Source organism: Rhyacophila brunnea, unplaced genomic scaffold, assembly GCF_057557595.1.
Source record: "Rhyacophila brunnea isolate RB1 unplaced genomic scaffold, BYU_Rbru_1.0 scaffold_14, whole genome shotgun sequence".
Classification (NCBI taxonomy): Eukaryota; Metazoa; Arthropoda; class Insecta; order Trichoptera; family Rhyacophilidae; genus Rhyacophila; species Rhyacophila brunnea.
The window spans coordinates 16,548,577-16,569,652 of NW_028232796.1; the positions used below are offsets into that span (position 1 = coordinate 16,548,577).

At 33.9% G+C, this 21,076-nt stretch overlaps 1 protein-coding gene across 11 annotated transcripts in view; it reads right to left on the reverse strand.

Annotated features, from left to right (window-relative positions):
- The window catches only part of Liprin-alpha (PTPRF interacting protein alpha), a 662,751-nt gene that overhangs the window by 38,733 nt on the left and 602,942 nt on the right, over positions 1 to 21,076 (reverse strand). For all 11 annotated transcript variants that reach the window (XM_085941972.1, XM_085941974.1, XM_085941973.1 and 8 more), the window contains exon 3: positions 17,141 to 17,305. In XM_085941972.1, coding sequence (XP_085798098.1) covers positions 17,141 to 17,305 — 165 coding nt within the window. The remainder of the gene's footprint in view (positions 1 to 17,140; positions 17,306 to 21,076) is intronic.

A 21,076-nucleotide genomic window follows, 5' to 3' on the forward strand; every position in this document is an offset into this window, starting at 1 on the left:
ATATTTTTTTATATTCAATACCTACCTACTGTTTTTGTGATATAATTGAGAGGCCAATAATCAAATAAGTACAAGTCATATAGGTCTACATTATTTATATGTGCAAGAAAATTAGATACTGCTGAGTATAAAAAAGTATACGCATTTTATTCCCAACTAGGGATTCCAATCCCGGGATCCCGAGCTATTTTCGATACCTATGAATCCCGGGATTGATAAACATAATCCCGGGATTTCGGGATTGATTTTTTTATCAATTTTTATGGAAAATAAAATAAAACAGAAAAAATACTTTTAATAAAAAATAGCTACATTAGAAATAAACTGAGTTTGAATGAAGTTTGATTTATACCCATGTGTAGGTTTCCGATTCATTTTATTTTTTCACATGAATTATTAAAAAATGAGAAAGCTTGGAAAAAAACAATGCTTCGCACCTTTAACAAAGTAATTCTACCATGATATCATACGTTTTACGGCAGTTTCATATTTGGCTGACTAATTAGATTTGTGAAGCGGAAAGGCCGTAAGTACGCCTTGATTATTTGCTTTACTATTTTAAATCTCGCTAATCCATTCATTATGTCTTTACTATCAGAAACAGCAATCTCATATTAAATTCACATTATTATTTATATTAAAATATTATTTACTTTATGAAACTTGTGTATTTCCAAGTTTGGACGTATACAATATTAACAATAAATGTCTTAAATAGTATAAATTATACTAGATTTATTTTTGACCGATTTTATCAATGTTATTTGTAAATATAAAAAAATTATATTAACAATGAAAAAATTGCTAATCCCGGGACCAGTCCCGGGATTGTCAAATTGTAATCCCGAAATCCCGGGATCAGAATTTTGGCTCGGGATTGGATTCCCTATTCCCAACATTGAAATATATCCCATGAACATGACGTATTATGAAAACTAGTGTAGTTTTGTGGTAATTTAAATCGGCGGAAAAGGTTTTTAATTTTTTCGGGGGTGCTAACATTTGATGTACCGCCACTGGTCATATGTGACCCTTCACATCAACTGCAGGAAGTCACGAAACACGATTGGTTTGTCTGGATCGAGAGAGAGGATGGGTAGAAGTTTGGGGGTGGGGGGGTACAGTTGGGTGATTTATGTCCTGGGAAATGCGATGGGAAATTATTTTCGAGATGGATGATGATTTACTGGACTTCGCGGGAGAGATAAGATTATTTGCGAGATCGCGTAAACGATTCTGTAAAGTTTTTATGTGAGTTATGAGGGTTATAAGATGACCCGAATTTCTAGGGATTTTATCCTAAAAATATATCCGACCGAAAAAACAATTCTAATAATAGTTACTAGAAAATACAACCGTCAACACTGTAGGCCCATATTATGGTCTTCTTAGGATCGGACATGGTTTAAAAAATGTACTTACAAAATAAAAAATTAAGACGTTCTTCAAGTTGGGTTGTGCTGGCACATCTATCCTTGATGATAGAGTCAACAATTTACCAAAATAAACATTCATATACCCGAGGTTCTAGGACTCGCTGGCAGTTAATGTCCATAGTATCACTGGCCTTACCAGCGATCGTGTCATAATCCAATCATAATCAAAAGTACACCGATTTCCACCAATAACAAATTGATTTAAATACACAATTCACACTTGCCAATAAGACGTTTTATTTTTTAACTTCAAGCCATTGAAATTTATTCTATTAAAATCGCCCCTATAAAACTCCTACTCCTGAATATGTCGTCTCTCGAAGGGGATTGAATCCGGTGTCTAATTAAACAATCGGTCATTCGCAGTCCATCGTTTGGACGTCGCATTGACTGGTACCGGTTGCGCTCGTGCCTTGCTAACACAATGGTGTGTAATTTACTGTCAACTGTGCTCTGTCTGGATCATTAGTGATGTCCCGCAACACTGCGTTGCATAGGTCAACAATTGATAAAATAGGCGTTGCTTTACATGGCATAATGTGCGACATATTTGAATTACGTTGGAATAACACCTACCGATAATAATAACAGTAGATGAATTTGAGAACAATTATTTCTCAGATGACCTTTTTATAAATGAAAAACACAAGCTGAAATCTACAATGTTTTTCTGTCACATTGATTTTCGCTTACTTCCCAATTCTCTGAGACCCAGTCCGTGCAGTGGAACAAATGCATACAAACACGGTTACATGTAAGTTGTATGTATGCAGTTCATCGTGGGACACTTATTCGTGCGCCGCAGTACGTGAAACATGAGTTCGTATAACATTTTATCAAATGACGAGTTCTTCGTTGAACATTTCACCGTGCAATACATTTGTACGTATCTTACAAAATGCGGCGATAGTTTGCAAATAGTACTGTTCCAATTTAGATTAACCCTAACCTAACCTAGTAAAGACATCTCATAAAATTCGCCACATGTTGTAGCATAATACGTACAAATATACTCCACGGTGAAATGTTCAACGAAGAACTCGTCATTTGATTAAATGTTACACGAACTCATGTTTCACGAACTGCGGCGCACGAATAAGACAAGTGTCCTGCGGTGAACTGTTTACGTACAAATTTCCGGATACGTAAAAACACATGGAATAACATAAAAATAATGCATTTCAGTCAGCCACAAGATCGAAGCCAAGATCCACAACCCCAGGAGTGGGCGTTGGATCAACTAGGTCATGGTAGTAAGATTTCATAATAGATAACTTTTGGTGTGGCCGTTGATCAATGTTATTTCGATGTAACGCTATAAATATAACAATGTTTTCCACAAAAATGAGAAAGATGAGAAAAATGTTTACGTTAAAAAATTGCATTTAAATTTCAATTAAAAGTAAATATGATTACATCTGGCTTCTCTGTGTTCTTTGATCGAGTTTCAATTAAGGTGTACCAGCTACCTGCTCACCTGTTTTATGTTTACGTTGCAGACCACAAGATAAAAGATAAACGAAGTATTTTTCAATTATCTTACATTTTAAATTAAAATAAAATAAAAAGAAGAGTATGTAGATATAACCAAAAGACGTTTCATATAGATATGATGAACATTAAATGGAATCCCATTTTAAGTTTATCTAAATTCTAAATGGACCACAAAATAGAGTATGTACATATTACATCACAGTTTTACATCCTGGGAATCAGTTCGATTTATTGCACCCGATATTATAGAATTAATTTCAATATATTATATCGTCTAAAACAGCGTATCTTCATTCACGAAATCAGTGATTCTCAAACGGGTTCCACATTTGGAAATGCTCACCGACCTAGGTACCTACATAGAAACTTTTTTGGCAATACGCTTGAAGTAAAGATTAACAGGATCTGCATTTAATGCGTTAATTACATTGAGCTACTTTACGAGCTGTTTGTTGGCGAATTTAAAAGCGGGCGATTCAGCTACTGCGATTGTGGTGGTGACGCACAAAACTTTCCATTCGCTGAGAAGCCACAAGCCAGCGACTATTTTGACAGAACGTAGTACGTTTTTTTACCGGGAGGTTGCTACTACGCTCTACTGCGCAGACGCAGTAGGCCCACACGCCGTAGCGTGTAAAGTTGACCGGCTTTCAACTTTTCTTGGTAGATTGTTTACAATCTGCTTGTTAGCTTGTTCAATGATGCCACTGGGCGACTTTACAGGCAGACTGTAAATTCGCCAACAAACAGCTCGTAAAGTAGCTCAATGTAATTTCAACCAAAGCAAATTCTACATAGGAGAGAATTTTTCTAACATCAGTATATGAATGAACAAAAATTGAGGAAGGAATACGGTTGTATTTACAACTGTTATAATATATTATTTTTTTCCCACTAATAATATGACTTGAATAATTGTTATAAGATTTTACCAAAAATTAAAGTAAATTAGGTTTTTGTCTTTTTCGGTATACTAACACACTAACACACACTAACACACACAATAGTCATAATTTAATTAAACGAAATGTATGATTTTTTAAAAATGCTTTCAGCGATACTTACCAGAATCACAGAATCGTGACTAATCTCGAAATCTCTAGAGTCTAGACTATAATTTATATCCAGGATTTTCCTACCCGAAACCACATAATATATAATATTATGTACTCGTATTCATAACTTATTTTTAAGAATGGTTTCGTAATTTTGTGCTGGTTTTTATATAACGGAGGTTTCTTCATTTTACACATAATAATAATACAACGCCAAAGATAAGTTGGTTAAGTATATAGTGTTTAAAACAAATTTATATTATTTTGTCATTTATGTAGATCTAACGCCATGAAACAAGTGATAAAATGAAAATGATCTCACGAGGGATTTTCATTAGGCAGGTAAAAGTTCACGTAATCGGTTTCGTTCTAATGTCATGTTTGTTTAGTTTTAACGCTGTTTATATGCCTATGTATTTATACTCTAGTAGTCTATATATTACACTATTATAGTATACACTGTCGAAACCGGAAAATTGAATAAGCTTCGATTCCACTATTTGGCGGCGTTTGGGTTCACCGGATGACCGCTTTGGTATCCACTATCGAATCCAAAAACATGCCCCATATTTGGTACAATCCTTTCGGAAAGTAAGTTCACAATTCGGAGAAACAGTGTCGTATTTCGGAAGCCGGGAAAAACAAACAATTCAAATAGATATGTAATTAATAGAACATTTTCAATAAGAGTTAATATGCACTGTACCATAACAAAGTTGTGCATTGAAGTTAATGACCCTACCAAACCACAACTGCCGCGCACCACACCCGGTCTGTATCACGGGTCACTGAATTTTGGATGTAAATCATTTTTTTATGACTGGAAATGTCTAACGAGTAGTTACCAAAGACTGACGTCGCCGTGCACTCAAATGTGGTTTGACTGAATTTGCATGACAAGCTAAGAGTAGGTACCCATGGGAGAGAGGAGCACGTAGAGGCAAAATTAAAAAAAAAGTGCATTATATGTTATAAAAAAGCGACAATTTTGCGAAACAGAGATAATCGGCCAGCAGGTAAGTTGTGCTAAAATTAATACGTATACAATCGGCGGGATGCAATTTATTGCCATCTGAAAGAATGGATCAATACTTTCGGTTAGTTTAATTGAAAGTTATTTTGTTTCACTGTTATTCATAAAAGATTGTTTTTTTGGATTTGTTATTTGATCCATAATTGCGTAAGTAAGTTCTCGAACACCCAACCAGACAAAAAAGCAGGTCAGGCCGATGGATGGATGATTAATAATTGTTCACATTTCTTGATTCTCTTAGGATATGCCCAAAGGATGCGATTAGCAGTCTGTAATCTATGACAACGTTTAAAATTGGTTCATGAATTAAACGTCAAGCTGGCAAAGTCTAACAGCGCAGAATTGGCCGGGAAATTTGCTGTCAATATATTGATGGGTTTGAGACTAGATATTATTTGTCCATTTTTCACCGATATTGAGTAATTATCCAAAAAGTGTGCACCACACCTTTATGAAGTACAAATATTGTACATCGAAATAGGGTATATGAGTAGATGTTATTTCATTAAGGGCGGACGTGCTCAGCGTGGGTCAAAATGGAGCTTTTTTCTATTTTCAAAGCATGATCCTGGACATACCTTAAACGTTGTAGATAATCTGTTTATATAATTTTGAAGCCTTATTATCCGTTATATTTATTTTAAACATTCGATGACTGCATAAAGTATTTTTATTACATAAAATAGTATAGTATAACATGTACCTAACCGATTTTTTTTAAACGGTACATGTTCAAACGCACGCGTTAACAGCATTTTACTCCCTACTTCAATTATAGTTTGTCAATTTATGGCTACGGCCGTATATTGTAGCTTAACCTCTGGGGAATGCCAAAAGAAATGGCGTATTTCAAAAAAACACTACCTTTTTCTTAGGTCAATAATTACTAAAGCAATCATTATTCGTAGGATGTTTATCACACTTGAATGGTCAAAGACATAGCTTATAATGAGTATCTTTAGAATTATCTTCAAATGTGTTAATCTTGCCCATTTTTTGAATAATAAAATGCCCAATTCTTGTCAAATTTGGGATCACAGAGATTATTAATATAATTTTTTATCGTAAATATTTCACTATGATAATGTCGATATAAATTATACTAATGGTTTTATAAATGCGTTTAAAAATTAATAAATGTAAAAAATCTTAACACCACTGCACATTTATGTACTGAAATATGACAATATTCTAAAACATTAGAGCGACAGGTTTAAAAGAATACTATTTTATGTAATAAAAATACTTTATGCAGTCATCAAATGTTTAAAATCGATTATCTACAACGTTTAAGGTATGTCCAGGATCATGCTTTGAAAATAGAATAAAAGCTCCATTTTGACCTACGCTGAGCATGTCCCCCCTTAAAATACATAATGTAAATTTGCATTTCGCGTTCGATTTTTAATTGATTTGAATCTTTCAAATTCGTTTTGCGCACAATATACAGAACATGACATAGGTACTACATCTGTGCACTAACACTCCGATGTGCGTTATCGTCGGTCAACACTTTACATTTTACATAGCTATTATAAAAATTTGCAAGTACCTAAGAAGTATTAAAAAATATTACCAGCATAAAAAAAAACAGTGTAAGTCCCATTAAGCCGAAAGCATCTGTTATATTTTGGTATTTTGGCGGTAACGAGTGTAATCACAACAAAAAATGTAACAAGCGTCGTTTGCCATACGAGTATATTGGTGACGAGAATACATACTATAGCGGGCGAGTAAATCTGAAAATTTTCGACATTTTTTCGGCTCGCCATAAACAAACTTTGTATTTTTTTACGCCCCCCAAACGACAAGAGCTCTTTATACAGTTTTCGAATTAAAACGCGTAGTACGTAATCGCTAAGCGCGGATAAACGCAGGATATTCACGGCAGAGGCGTGCAGATGAGCAACATTTTAATTTTAATTATATTAAATATTTTCTCGCTTTAAACTCTCTAACCGTTAGAGTCTAACGAGTATACCTATAAACCTCCATAAAGGGGAAGTTATGTAAACTTAGTGAGTTTTACGACGTATGAGTTTCGCCAAACCTAGTGTGTCCGTATCTTTGCTCTGGTTCATACACGTTGAAAAACAACACTTTGAGTCGCCTATACTCATTTCACATTTTATCACCTTTGTGTTAAGACTACCGAGTGAATCCAAATACTGTCTATAAATAAATAAAAAAAAAAATTTAGGTATGTAAAAATCATTTCCAAATATCACTATTGGTTGAATTCTATTATGGCACTAAGGCCTTTCTAACCAAGCAGGAATTTATACCTATGACGGATTTTACATCTCAAGAACGAGAACGAATGAATTTTATATGAATTAAAAAATAATGCACATCGACAAAGTAGTTTATTAATGTTCACATAAGTTCATTATTTTTTTGTAATTGCGAAGAATAGTGCATATTTAAAAAAAATGATTCAAATGGTACAAAACCAAAGAGCCACCATTCGAAAGAATTATTAAAAAAAAAACAAGTGGTTAATAAGAGGTTTGCTCTGACTAAAAGGATGCAACAAACGAGTACCTACCTAATATATAAATAAAATAATATTTTCTTTCGATTAATTTCCCACCGGGAAACTATAAGCCGAAAAACCTTACTGTTATTAGCATTTTATAACTAGGACGGTGTAATCATAGTTATAAAAGATTGAACATAAATCGTACCACTTGTATTGATTTTTTAGACATGGAAAGTTTCGTATTACTACTCCTTATATTTTAAAGAATATACTGAATCAAGTATCATTTTCTGTTTGTTTTATTTTCGCTGTATTTCTGGGGTTGTTTTTAACCGCGGGCACCTAAACCAACGAAAAATCATACTTACACAAATAAATAAACCCTTCGAACTAAGCTCGGTAAAATGTAATATCGAACAAGTAGTCATTCCTTACCAATGAAAGGAATTTAAAATGCTGCGCCACTGCACGGTGAGGTGTAATAACAATAAAATGTAGGTATGTAGAAAAAAGGGATAAAATTATTAATGTTCGGACATAAAGATAATACGACATAAGTTGAAATTATCGCAAACGTTACGAAGTTTACTTCATATCAGAACGTGACAGCCGGATGAAAAAGACACATATAAAAATAATATTATTACATCACGTTATTGGAAGAAAAAATGATTAAATATATTATACAGAAGACAAGTATTTTTTCAACATAATCTGTTCACAATATACTTTACAATGTAAAAGTTATTTGACATCACCTTCGAGATAAATTTAAATAACCAACCAGAAATACATTTCAAAGGTAAAAAACAACAACTGAGCTATCCGTCTAAGTATTGAATTTGGGATTCACATACACAATCATACTGCATCTAAGTCTATTGAATCTTCTACTAATACATGTAAATTAAAGCTTGTTATAGTCCAAAGTTTTTTATATCAAGTTTGATGGTGTTCGACATGGAAATCTCAGAATTGAATACGATATTATATGAAATAATTAATACTTCCACGACAACGCCTACATACCTTTATGCATATTCTGTAATGGCTATGTTATTTTAAGCACAGCAGACAAAGTCCGGGTGGTCTACCGGACAAGAAGCCCAACTAACGAATTCGTAGATTTTTTAGTGACATATCTTTAATAAATAGGTAAAATACTGAAGAAATAAAATTAAAATTCAAGTCTCGTAAATATAATTGACCTAGGACTTTTATTCAGTTACCTGCCACCGCCCATCATTCTTCCACCCCTTCCGGCACCCTCGCCAATGTTCGTCAGATGTACTACGGTGATTCGTTGTGAGTCAATATTTTTCCTGACGCTGAAACACTGTACGGGTCTTGGCTTCCTCCAGCCTCCGCCTCCATGCAGGTTTATTAAAAACGTATAAATTCACCTAAACATCATCCCTCCGTCTTGTACTAGGTCGACCACGTCTTGTTAGTTTTTTTATTGTGTGTGGCTCGTTCATACAATGTACATGGCCCAGCCATACATAGACAGACTTTAGAACACGGCAACTATCATAACATTACACCTCGTGTCGCACAAACCTTCCTGCCACAATATGCAAATCAGCCAGCGGAATTCGAGTCAGCGACACATCGATCAAAAGAGCTACATCTAACCGCCTTCTTTACAGTGGGTGATCTTTTTTGTCAGAACGTCAATAATATTGTAATAAAATACTATATTGTCATGGACGACAAGAAACGACGTATAAACAAGAAACCCTTTCATATCAATATATCTCGGGGGAATATAGATATGCTCACATTCAGAATTTTCATTTTACTTCAGGGCTTTCCATATCAATACTGGAAGCCTTAAATTCGATATACCTATTCGTCACAATAAAACTCAGTTGGAATCGATCAATATGTCAGACACAAAAGCATTTAGAAAAGACTCACCCAATACAATCTTTTTCAAATAAAGATGCTGGCAAAAGTGAAGAATATATTTGTATGCAATAATGAAATTTCTGAATTCGAAATGAAATTTCCTCCGAATGAATAGACATATACAACTACATTATGTATGAAATTAACTTTTAAAGAGAAGTTTATTTCTAAAGAATATTTGTGTTAAGTCTTACAATTTAAACATCATAGCTGCCTAATTAAGGACTTGGTTATTATGTTTTTGTAGTACTTATAAATATTTTATTTGTGACAGTCGAATTGCGTAACAATATGGATTAATGCTTTCCATTTAACTGCCTACTAATTAGTATAATAAAAATAGTTCTAGATTTAACTATCTGGGAATTGAATAGAGCACCGTCATTAATTCGACCGATTTTCTATCTATCCAGTGATTCCCAACCAGGACCGCGTCCAGCGAGTCGTGTCAGGGACTCCGCGAGAATTCGAAAGAGCTACAAATTGAAACCGATTTGATAATAGGGTAAAAACAGTTTAACGTGACCTATTTTTAAACATCGAGGAATCCAATTGTAGGCAATGAATGTTACAGCCAACTTTGCAATGTTCATTTTGTTTCCGTCAAAGCGTTTAAAACTTTCACGATAACATTATAGTTTAACTATAACGATGCTGTGCTTTAAGCACGGTCAAAATTTATTGCTATATTATTTATTGTTAGGCGTGTGTTTACTAGCCTCCGAGTAGCACTGTTTTGAGACAAAGAATAGTAAGAGGTTGCTTTGGTATGTCATTGTCAACTGCTGTCCACGTATATTTTGCAATCTTACTATCTAGCTAGAGTCTAGACCTACATATTATGTATCGGGAAGGTATTGAGATTCCAGAAAAATTTCCAATGGCAATAATATCTATAAATCTTTATAACAATTTTTCAACATCAGTCACAATACATGTGAAATTCGGGTAGAGTATATGCTTCATAGCTTTGCACTCCGGCTCTAGGATGAAAATGACGTAAGTAATGTATTCTAAAAACATTTTTTTCCATATATTATCTGTCTATTTATGTATTACTACATAATATATTAATACAAGTAAATATCATTTGAACTAATTTTATGCGAGGTAATTAGGCAAAGAGACATATTATTAGTATAGTAAGGAATGCAAAAAAGTGCAGTTATAAAACTTTATACTCTACGCACAGTACAAGTTAGGAATTCAAGAACATCTACCATCTCTTCAAGTGAAAGAAAATTTGAGAAATCGATTCTTTAAATTTTTAGACGCCAAAAACATATATTTAATTATTTTTAAAGGATTTAAAATTTTCTTAAGTGTGTTTCAATATGTGTTTTTCCGTTTATGAATACTGAAATTATTCATTCATATGAGTAAAAAAGTTGTCCAAGTAAGCCAGCATTTGGGTGAATTCTTCTGATACCCATCAGTCACATAACCCAACCATATCACATCGCATAGTTAAAAGAAGCGATTTAAACCTCGTCAGTAAAAGTTTGTTTGTCGTCATTTGATCAAATAAGACGGAAAACTGATGAAGAGTGGAGGGAATTATTGTAAGTGGAGAGTGTAAATCTAGAGTGGAAGGCCAAGGTGAAGGATAGTAACGGGTTACGAAAACAAAAAAAAATACAATATTTATTACTTCTGATAGCGTCGATCTTTTCGGCGGCCTTGTGACAGATTCATCGATGAAATTGTCTCGTTTCCAAGAAGAGCGATGCTCGTCTCCAGGGGGTGTATATTTATTTTCGCGTCACGTCGACGATTATTTGTCGGACGAGTGTCGTGAGCGGAGTTGCGGATATCTCGCCGTACATATAAATCAAATTAAGTGTGTCGCCGCGGCCAGTTCGCCGCAAATCGACGAATATAGGTACCCACAACGCACGTGAGATTTATCGGCTTATGGATGAGTAACAGATTACTATAACTATTTGAAATGAGATTTTCACCTAAAAATAAATATAGCATCTGCCTATACATGGAAGTTGTATTAAGTTAAGTTTATTAACATTATTATGAAGTTACTAGGCACAGTGTAAATGCCAGTTAAATAAATACTAATACCAAATGGATCTTATAAACATAGATGCCAGTGGCGCAGAACCGGAGGATAAGATGCATGTTTTGCACACAAATAAATCCCAAATGTTAGGACGAAATAAGACATGAAAAAAACTACAATAATTGTAAAATGGCGCCTGTACACGTACATGGATTTACTGGCAGCAATACTGCGTATTTTAAACTATCGCGATCGTGACATTACAACTGTTACACGTAAAAATACTGACTGTCTCTCCAATCGCATTCTTCAAGAGTAAGCGAGACGCTACGTTGTCATTTTATGATACTATTTGACAGGTAGTGAAAATCGGTTAACCTCAAATTGAATATAATTGCCGGCTGATTCGCCACTATCATTCTACTGCGCAGGCGCAGATCGAAAAATCCTGTCGCATGAAACTTCAGAAGCTTCCAAACTTTTTTGATTTATGCATGAAAGCTTGCAACTGCAGGATAATACATGTTTACCAATACATTTTTTTGTTATGGCCGCGATAATACTTACTGACAACAGTAAATCCATCCACGTGTAAACGGGGTATAAGAATGTAGATCAATAATTACATATTTAACAAGATTATAATCTATGTTGAATAGGACTGTTCACGATGGCTCGGCTCAAAGGAAAAGAAATCACCGGGTGACAATGGTAGGTAGGTGGGTATTGTAGAATATTGCTATAAAGTCAGATTTGGATTGTCACACATATTTTTTCCGGTGTATTAATAATTAATGTTATGACTTGTTACGATGATGTTTAATACCGTAGCATCAATTTGTGTGACTCTACAGAGCTCGTAGACAATCGCTACGCTAAACGGTTAAATAGGTAGAACCAAAACGTAGAAACAACTACGTTGCGTGGCACACTTTCAAAAAAGCTTAAATTTAAAATAATCGAGGCGCAAGAAATAATAACATAAATAAAGCAGTTATGAAGAGCATTCCGGTCACGTAGAGAAAACTTCTGGCGGTGTACGGCGAAAGGGTTTCAATGAAAGAGACTTTCTGCAGAACTCGGCGTCGATTTCAGGAGCTTTCCAAATGAAAATAGAAAGATGAAAAAATACTTTTGAAAGTTTCAGATAGAGAGAAGCCGAGCAATTGAATTCAGAATAATTATTATCCTTTCGAAATTCAAAAAGATATCTTCTAAAGTTGGTTTGATTTGATTCAATGTCTCTCAAGAATTTTTTATAAGTATGCATTGATTTTCTATGTAAAGACCAGTGATGTACAACCCTCTTGTTTGGTGAAACCACAGCCGACTTACGAGGCCAAGAATGTAGACGATTTGTGATTAGTGACGACACATGAGTGCTTGAAACAATCACGTTTCCCACTGCAATGTATAGCAAATGGCGGCTAGGTGACACTAGTTTTCCAATTTTTCGTTATAATATCCATGAAACCATTTTAAAATGAAATAAAAACGAAAACAATAATTTCCATTTCTCGCAATTGGAGTTAGCAACGAAAAATCCCGCATAGCAGATAGCACTACCATCTTAAGGCGTTATCGCAGTATCAAGGCATGTATAATGGTGGTTGTGGGAACGTACACAATGTGCATTGGACGAGGTTGACCAAAAATCAGCTAAATTATTAAAGATATCAAAGATCATAGCCCTTCACAAAGATATGCCCCAGTCGAAAAAACCCAAAAAAAAAAAAACTATAATTTATATAACATAATATATCATCATCAGCCGGGGTCAATCCGATGCTGGATAAAGACCTCCTATAGCTACTTCCGCTCTGATCGGACTCTAGTTCGTTGATCGAACGTTTTTTAAGGTGAACCAATAGTCATTTAGTGACCTTCTTTTTAGTGCTACTCGCCGACCGACATGTCTGACTCATTTCCATTTCATCACATTTGTAATCTGTATGATATTTCCCAACCTTTTGATACCTGCGGACCGGTGAACATATGATAAATATCACGCGGATCGCTAACGCAAAATAAAAACTATTATTTATATACTTATGTAGCATTTTCGTTATTAGTTTTCAAGTTTTATATTATAACTGATAGACAACAAACTGATTGTGAATACAAAAAAAATATATATCATGCAAATTCTATTGTTAATAGAAATAATCAGACACTGATCAGTAAATATATTGTTAGTAATAGAAGCTCCGGTGTTGTTTTTAGCCGAAAATGTCTTGTCACATAAATATCTGGGCAATTGTAAATGCAAACAATAATTTAATGGCTTTGTTACTTTTACAATGGTTCTTCTTCGACTTTTTAAAATGGGCAACAATTATTTTTGCTCCGGCAGAAAAATTCTGCGGACCGGCGGTTGGGAAACACTGATATATACCCGCTTGACGCGTACCATATCCATTGTTTTTTTTGTGGTATTTATGCGCTAATGTCCAACATGCACCTTTACAATTTTACATCGCCCAAAAAAATGTCATACCTCTATATTTTTGCTGCTGTATAATTTATGGCGGGCCTGGCGCCAAGCACACACAAAACTACATTGAATATATATTATGTATATTGCTTCAATAAAAAAAAAACAATATACTATAATTTATCCATGCAGTGGGATTTGAACCCGTAACCCGCGAACGATAAAGCAAAATTAAAATAATCATGCGTTCCAAAGAGCAGCGATAATATCAATTTTCAAAATAACAACGAATTACTTAGACGAGCAGAAATGGTCGTAAATAAGTATTGATGCTTAAATTGCCGACCCAAGGGGCCCATTGATGGATAATAAATTGTTTGAATTCTTAGGCCCAGGCTTCATACAGACATTTCTATAGATTTTAAACACGGGTAAACCCCGAGAGACATTGTAGTAAGTGGGCAATGTATAGGTGCGCGCATATTTACACCAAACATCGTAATAAATTACACATCTTTATATGGGAAATAGTAGGATAGGTTCATAGATACTGGGCAACTATGTAAGCCTGGAAAACGTTTAAGATTGAATGTGTTCGTAGTAGTAGTAAGTCATATTGTTATTTAGTTAGTTTATTAGGTAAATAGCGAATAGTGTAAGTAGTTACTTGAGTTTATGTTACACTTGTCTTTTGTCTTTACAGCGAAATTATTCATCAAAATAAAATATATCTCTCTCAAGAACGATTAAAACAAACTGAAACCTATTATTGGTTACAATATTTTATAACTATCATTTTAGGTGAACCATTTTATTCACTGATTTTAAAATTTACATTTTTTTTACATTCACAAATTTAAATATACTTAGTCGATATTATATTACAGAGTTGGCGAACCTTTTTACGTACGCGTGCCAAAATTTCCCAAATATTATTTTTTGACTATCTGACGTGCCGAGCAGTTTTTCATACGGAAAATTTTTTAAGAATTCTGTTAAGGAAGTTGGAAAATCACAATTGAGTTCTTGAAATTCTATCTTTTGCCGTGTTTCTAGCCTTTTTATATCTTTTATTCTTTGAATAATTTTTTCCATGTTCAAAGAGAACGTGGAATCATTTTAACCACGCTTCCTTCATATGTTCTTCTTTTCTTCTTCCATTTTTAGCGATTATGTAAATATTATTCGTAAACATAATATTAAAAACTGAAGAAAATACGCATGGCTATGTTATCGTTTTTTAATTTATGTGTAAAATTCTTTTATATTTTTTTCAATAGGATATTTTTTTCTCTTTTCAAATTAAACATTCGCGTGCCATGCAAAATCATCTCGCGTGCCATAGGTTTGCCATCCCTGTTATATTAGGTATATATATATAATATTCTTCAAATTGTATTCGTAACATTATTGTTTCATGATGCTGTGTATCGTGAGATTAACTTATTTGATGGCACCATAAAGGTTGATTTTTTTAAAACTATTTAATGTTTCTTTAATATTTACATAAACACACGCTGTCTTTTCTACTTTCTTGTTATAGGTATTAGTTGTTATTTGTAATTAAGACATTTTTGTAATTTTGTATTTATTATGTATTATGGCGCATTGGCCAATCGCTGTAATGCCGTAATACTCTTTTTCTAAAAAAAAAAGTTATCATAAAAGATATTAAATGGAATCATCCGTAACCGTTTTCCTAGTGGAAAAGTATCTAGTTTAAAAAACAAAAAAAAACTATTCCACTCATTATTTCATCGTGGATATTTTTTTGTTTTCATAGATATTAGAAATAATTCGCACGGTCAAAGATGGATCGATAGCATACAGCAATGATTTTAAACCTTTTTATTTGACGTAACCCTTGGCGCATTTTGAAAAATCTTGGGGAAGCCTTACCTGGATGACATGTACATAGTAAGAAGATCCAGAGGGATACATTACAAAATAAATGTATACATTAGTAAGTCGTGACATGATACCATCCATAAGCAGACTGCAAAGCCTCAAAATTGTGTAATTTAATTACCTTCTGCATTTTATTATTTCTCAAAATTATGATATCCACAAATATTAAAAAAAATCTTCGTCAATAAATGATAATTAAGTACCTACCTAACATATTTACACGTAACTGTAACGTATACCAGTAGCGAAGGGTGGAGGTAGGCCGTTACGATCCGCCATAAATAGTGCATATTAAACTTGTTACTCATACGTATTGGTTTTTATTGAAGTAAGGCTACAATTTACAGATGGTGTCAGTTAGTTTTTAAAAATCAATTAAAACCTGCCTAAACCGAACCATAATAATTTTCGTCTACTTTAGGCGATACGAAAAAATTGTGCACGCTTTTTTATTTATACTTATTTGTTTTCGTTGGATTAAGAATACATATTACACATATTGTTGGTTATTTTTTTAAATTCATTAAGCGTTGCCTAAACCAAACTATAATACATAAAAATGTTATTTTATCTATAAAATATCTAAAAATTATTTATGATTTAATTGCATAATTTAAGATATTTTATAGATAGACAAGTATTTTTTGACTATTATCTATTATGGCTTGGTTTCGCAGGGTTTAATTGAATTTTAAAATCTAACCAACACTATCTGTAAATTGTAGACTTATTTCAATGAAAACAAATACGTATGACTGACAATGTTTAGTGTGCACTGACGTACACACATATTTTAAATTTTAACATTACATAGTAGGTGGCGCGATTATCTTTACAAACCAATAGAATCATTAATATTTATTCTTTTATTCTTTGTTCCCCGCATAATTTACTCTCGTAAGTAAAATCCTCGCTATGTAGATACTTCATCGACGTGATATATTTATTCAAGTTCAATTTTTCAGTATAAGTACATAGAATTTTCTTAGAACTTTTAGCACTAGGTACTCGTGGAACCCCAGGACACTGCAGGGCCCCGGTTAGGAATCACTGACTTAACAGCATTCACCGGGTAGTGAATGAAATGACTAAATTGTCCCGTTTTTTTAGGTTTTTTTTAAATTATCTAGTCAATAAAAATGGGCATAAAAAGTACAGTTAATAAGGTAATAAAATGAGTAACGGTTATTATTTTCATTCAATCATTAGTAAACTGAAATTGATGTCACGACAGCGGGCGAAAGGGAGCAATCCCTAGCAGCATGAAATCGATTTAATATTAAATGCCATGGGTAACGGACCGGGAGTCTCCTTGTTCGCCATTGGATGTTAAAATGTGATAAAATTACATGAAAATATTGGTGTCACGTTACCTTCTCGTCGAGTGCTTTGTGATGCTCGAAGAGGCTCTTGAGCGCCTTGAGGACCTCCACTTCGGAAGACACTCCTGACTGCTGCGCCGTCTGCCTCTTCACCACCGTCATGCGGAGCGACCGCTCGTGTCGGGATACCAAACATTCTAGATGCTCTAGTAGAAGCTGCAAACACAAACATTATCGTTTTTATAAATACTGTCATTTTATATTTATTTACGCGAAATACTAAGTAAATATGCAATATACAATGACATTTAAAATTATATGTTTTAAGATTGAGTTTTCGGGTTCTATTGCAGTAACCGCTTCTTCAAAAAACACCCCCGTATAACAATAAAACTCTGTAACCGATGCGTTTTTTACAATCCGAGGTTTTAAGTGTACACAATCCTTATCATTGCATCATTGTATTTTAACACATATTGGCGGTTCATCACATACGTAAGCAAAGAGGACCTCCACAACTATCATAAAATACGAAACAATGTACCTATTAATAAATATATTTTTTTGTTTATTCAAAATCGGTTTAATTTCTATCTTAGGTGCTTCAAAATGAGTCAGCGCTTAAGGCATGCTTACACGTGTTTTACAAGCCAGTGGTTAGGGTTAGACCATCTTCGCCCGGATGGAAATGCAACAGTGGTTTACGCACAACCACTTTATATGGCGCATGTATGGCGCTATAAAGGTGTCAGGTTGAAGAGATTTAATGCCTCACTTCTGTGTCCCGTTAAATATGTATATGCACGGGACTCGCGTAACGACCAGGAATAGAATTTAGAAAATGAAAATAATCAGTAGAATTGCTTAGCCGTATTTTGATTTCGTGACATTGTGTTGTGTTTATTCGAACAATGGAATTTTTGCGGGGCACATTGAACAAGCGTGGGACGCGAGAGGGATAGGGATTATCACATTCCCCGTGTGACGTAGCAAAATTTTCGAACGCCTCATAATTGACCGTAGTAAACGGTCAGTTTTCTACCCTTTATTAGCTAAAGATTTGTAGAGAAAGTGATGTTGAGCAACGAAACATTTTGTCGTTTGAAAGTAATGTAGAACTATACTTTGTTACATATATTATTTAATATTTTAATAATTTTACTTATATTTACAACGAAACCTAATCAGTATACTCATATTCATTGTAGACGTAGAGATCACGTCATAAAAATATAAAGATATATTAATGAATTATAATGGTTTGTAATTAATAAATACATAACAAAGAAATGTTGTCATTGAAGAGCATTGTGTTTTGTTAAAACTTGTTTTGCAGTGTAACAACTGTAATATATGGTTTCGCATTTACGTGAAGGTATTAAAATTTACTACGTATATTATACGAAATCAATCGAATGAATAGGCATAAAACACAAGATACAACAAAAGTTGTTGTTTAGGTACTTTGACATTTGACGTTTCAATTCATAGACACTTATTTTTCGTACCATAGACGTCGATTTTGCCAGATACGCTGTTTTCAGTTGGCAATTCTGGCGACATTGCCAACTCGACACTCGCGAGTTAAATTAGTCATATTCTTGTCATGTCCGATAGCTTAACTAATACTAATGCCTTTTCGAGCGATAGCTGCAAAACTTATGATATGGCTAACTATCGGATAATAAGCCAATTGAGAGTTAGGCAATCGATACCCAGACGGGGAATACAAATAAGAAAAATCTTGAATGTAACTTGAAGCAACCAATGTCCTATACTTACATTGTTATGCATGGCAAAACGAGCTATCATCCTTCCAGAATAAGGAAAAATACTACGGATTCAAAATTTTAAAACCTGCCAGTTCATAATATGAACAATATAAACAAATCCACATGTCATCATCAGCACAGCACATTTAAATTCACGCGTTTGTAGTCAACTATCCACTGCAGACCATGCCCTGTGGTGCTATCATTCAACTACTAAAGAATTTAGTTACACACTGGCGAATAAAACGAAATAGGTGAAAAATAATTTATTAAATTTAACGATGTGTTTTATCGCGTTATCAACTTCAATGCATGAATTTTTTTTTATTTAAACATCGTATATGGACGTTGGAACCACTCAGGCGCGCATGGAAGGATGGCAGGTTTCGGGTTTGGGCCCCCCCCAGACACGAAAAAAATAATATAAATTATCTAGATGTATGCAATAAAATCTAATCATCTTCTTCGATAAAGCCTCATGAGTGAGGATCGTGACTCAGATTATTTGACTGTCGAACAGTCTTCTCAAAGGGTTAGCTCCACTCTTCTAGGCATTCTACAACACGGAAGACCTATGTCAATGGAAAACCCGCGGCATACATCGTTTACTTTAAAACTCTGACGCGGCGTGTCTAAAATACAGGACGGCGAGGACGACACAGACGGACACTAAGGATCACAATACTTGTTAAACTGTTAATAACTGTTATGCCACGCCAATTCGATAACGACTTGTGGGTTAGACAAGTAACCATAACTCGTGGATATATATATATATATATATATATAGATGAGCACCGTAGTTATAGCTGCTCGTGTTCATCGTTAGACTCAAAGTGCGAAAAGTCTGGGTATGGGATATGTACACAGAAAAGTGCAGGGATCCGCGGGATAAATGCGGAAAACAGTTTTCTTCTGAATTTTGTTCACCCAGCCTCCCAGTCTTAAAAAAAATTAATAATAAATTGATAATTTTTCAAAATGGAACCCCCATATCATTTTTCTGCGTGGGCGACTGACACCACCGATATATATATTTGTAACCTTGTTTTATCACTATTTTTACGAAAATGTATATAAAATAGTAGCAGGTATTCAATTTGAAATTCCAACAAGTACAACCTATTTAGATTATTTCGGCGAAAAATAACTATGCGATGGCATTTACACAAGAATTTCTGGGTGTACGTACTAGGGTTTGCAATCCCGGGATCGTGTTCAATTGCAAAAATTCTGGAATCCTGGGATTTAAGGAATAGTTTTCTTGAACCAAAAATATAAATATTAAAGAAAGTGACAGATCTCAAACAATATGAAAATCCTATGGAAATTTTATATGTATGGGAAAATAACGTTGACCTCGTTATATTTAAAAAAATATGACACGTTAGTTTTAACTAAAATCATTTATCCTTTCTTTTTATGTATAATTTAACAGACATTACTTTTCATCATTATACTCGTACTAAGAATTGAGAGAGTGAATTTTAGGTTATAGTTATACAATTTTATGAAAACAGTCTTGAATAACACTATTATTACGTGGGTACTTACTTATTCACCAATTCCAATTCCGGATCAGAATTTTGGGTTCATGTTTATTATGTAAATATATCATTTATGTACATAATAAACTATTTCCTTTATTCAACGAATAATTAACAAGATTTGAAAATAGAACATCATATATATATATATTGAACAAACATAATTTGAAAACATAGCATGTATATCCCCACTAGATAAAATCTTTTCTGAAAAAAATACGACACCCGACATGATTTAAACCTGTAAACACTGGATTCGCGCCAATGTGCTTTTCCAACTAAGGAATTATTAACGTAATTTAATTAACGTAGCATTTCATGTAAGAACTACTAGTTAAATTCGTCGTAATTAAGTAGGATGCCCATAGCTTAATTAGAGAAGCACATTGGCGCGAATGAAGTGGTTACAGGTTCAAGTCCCGTCGGGTGCCGTTTTTTTGTTAAATGTTTTCTAGCGGGAAATATACGTGAAATGTTTGTTAATATAGTTGCATGCAGGATTAATTGGTTGCAATGATGGCAGCATTTGATTATTAATTTTGTACGAGGGCAGCCAAGTTGAGCTTTATTAAGTATGAATAAGTTAAACAGTTAATTACCATTGTTGTTCTGAAGCGGAGCATATGGACGTCTACAGAGTGGAGGTTATATTATGTATTAATAAACTT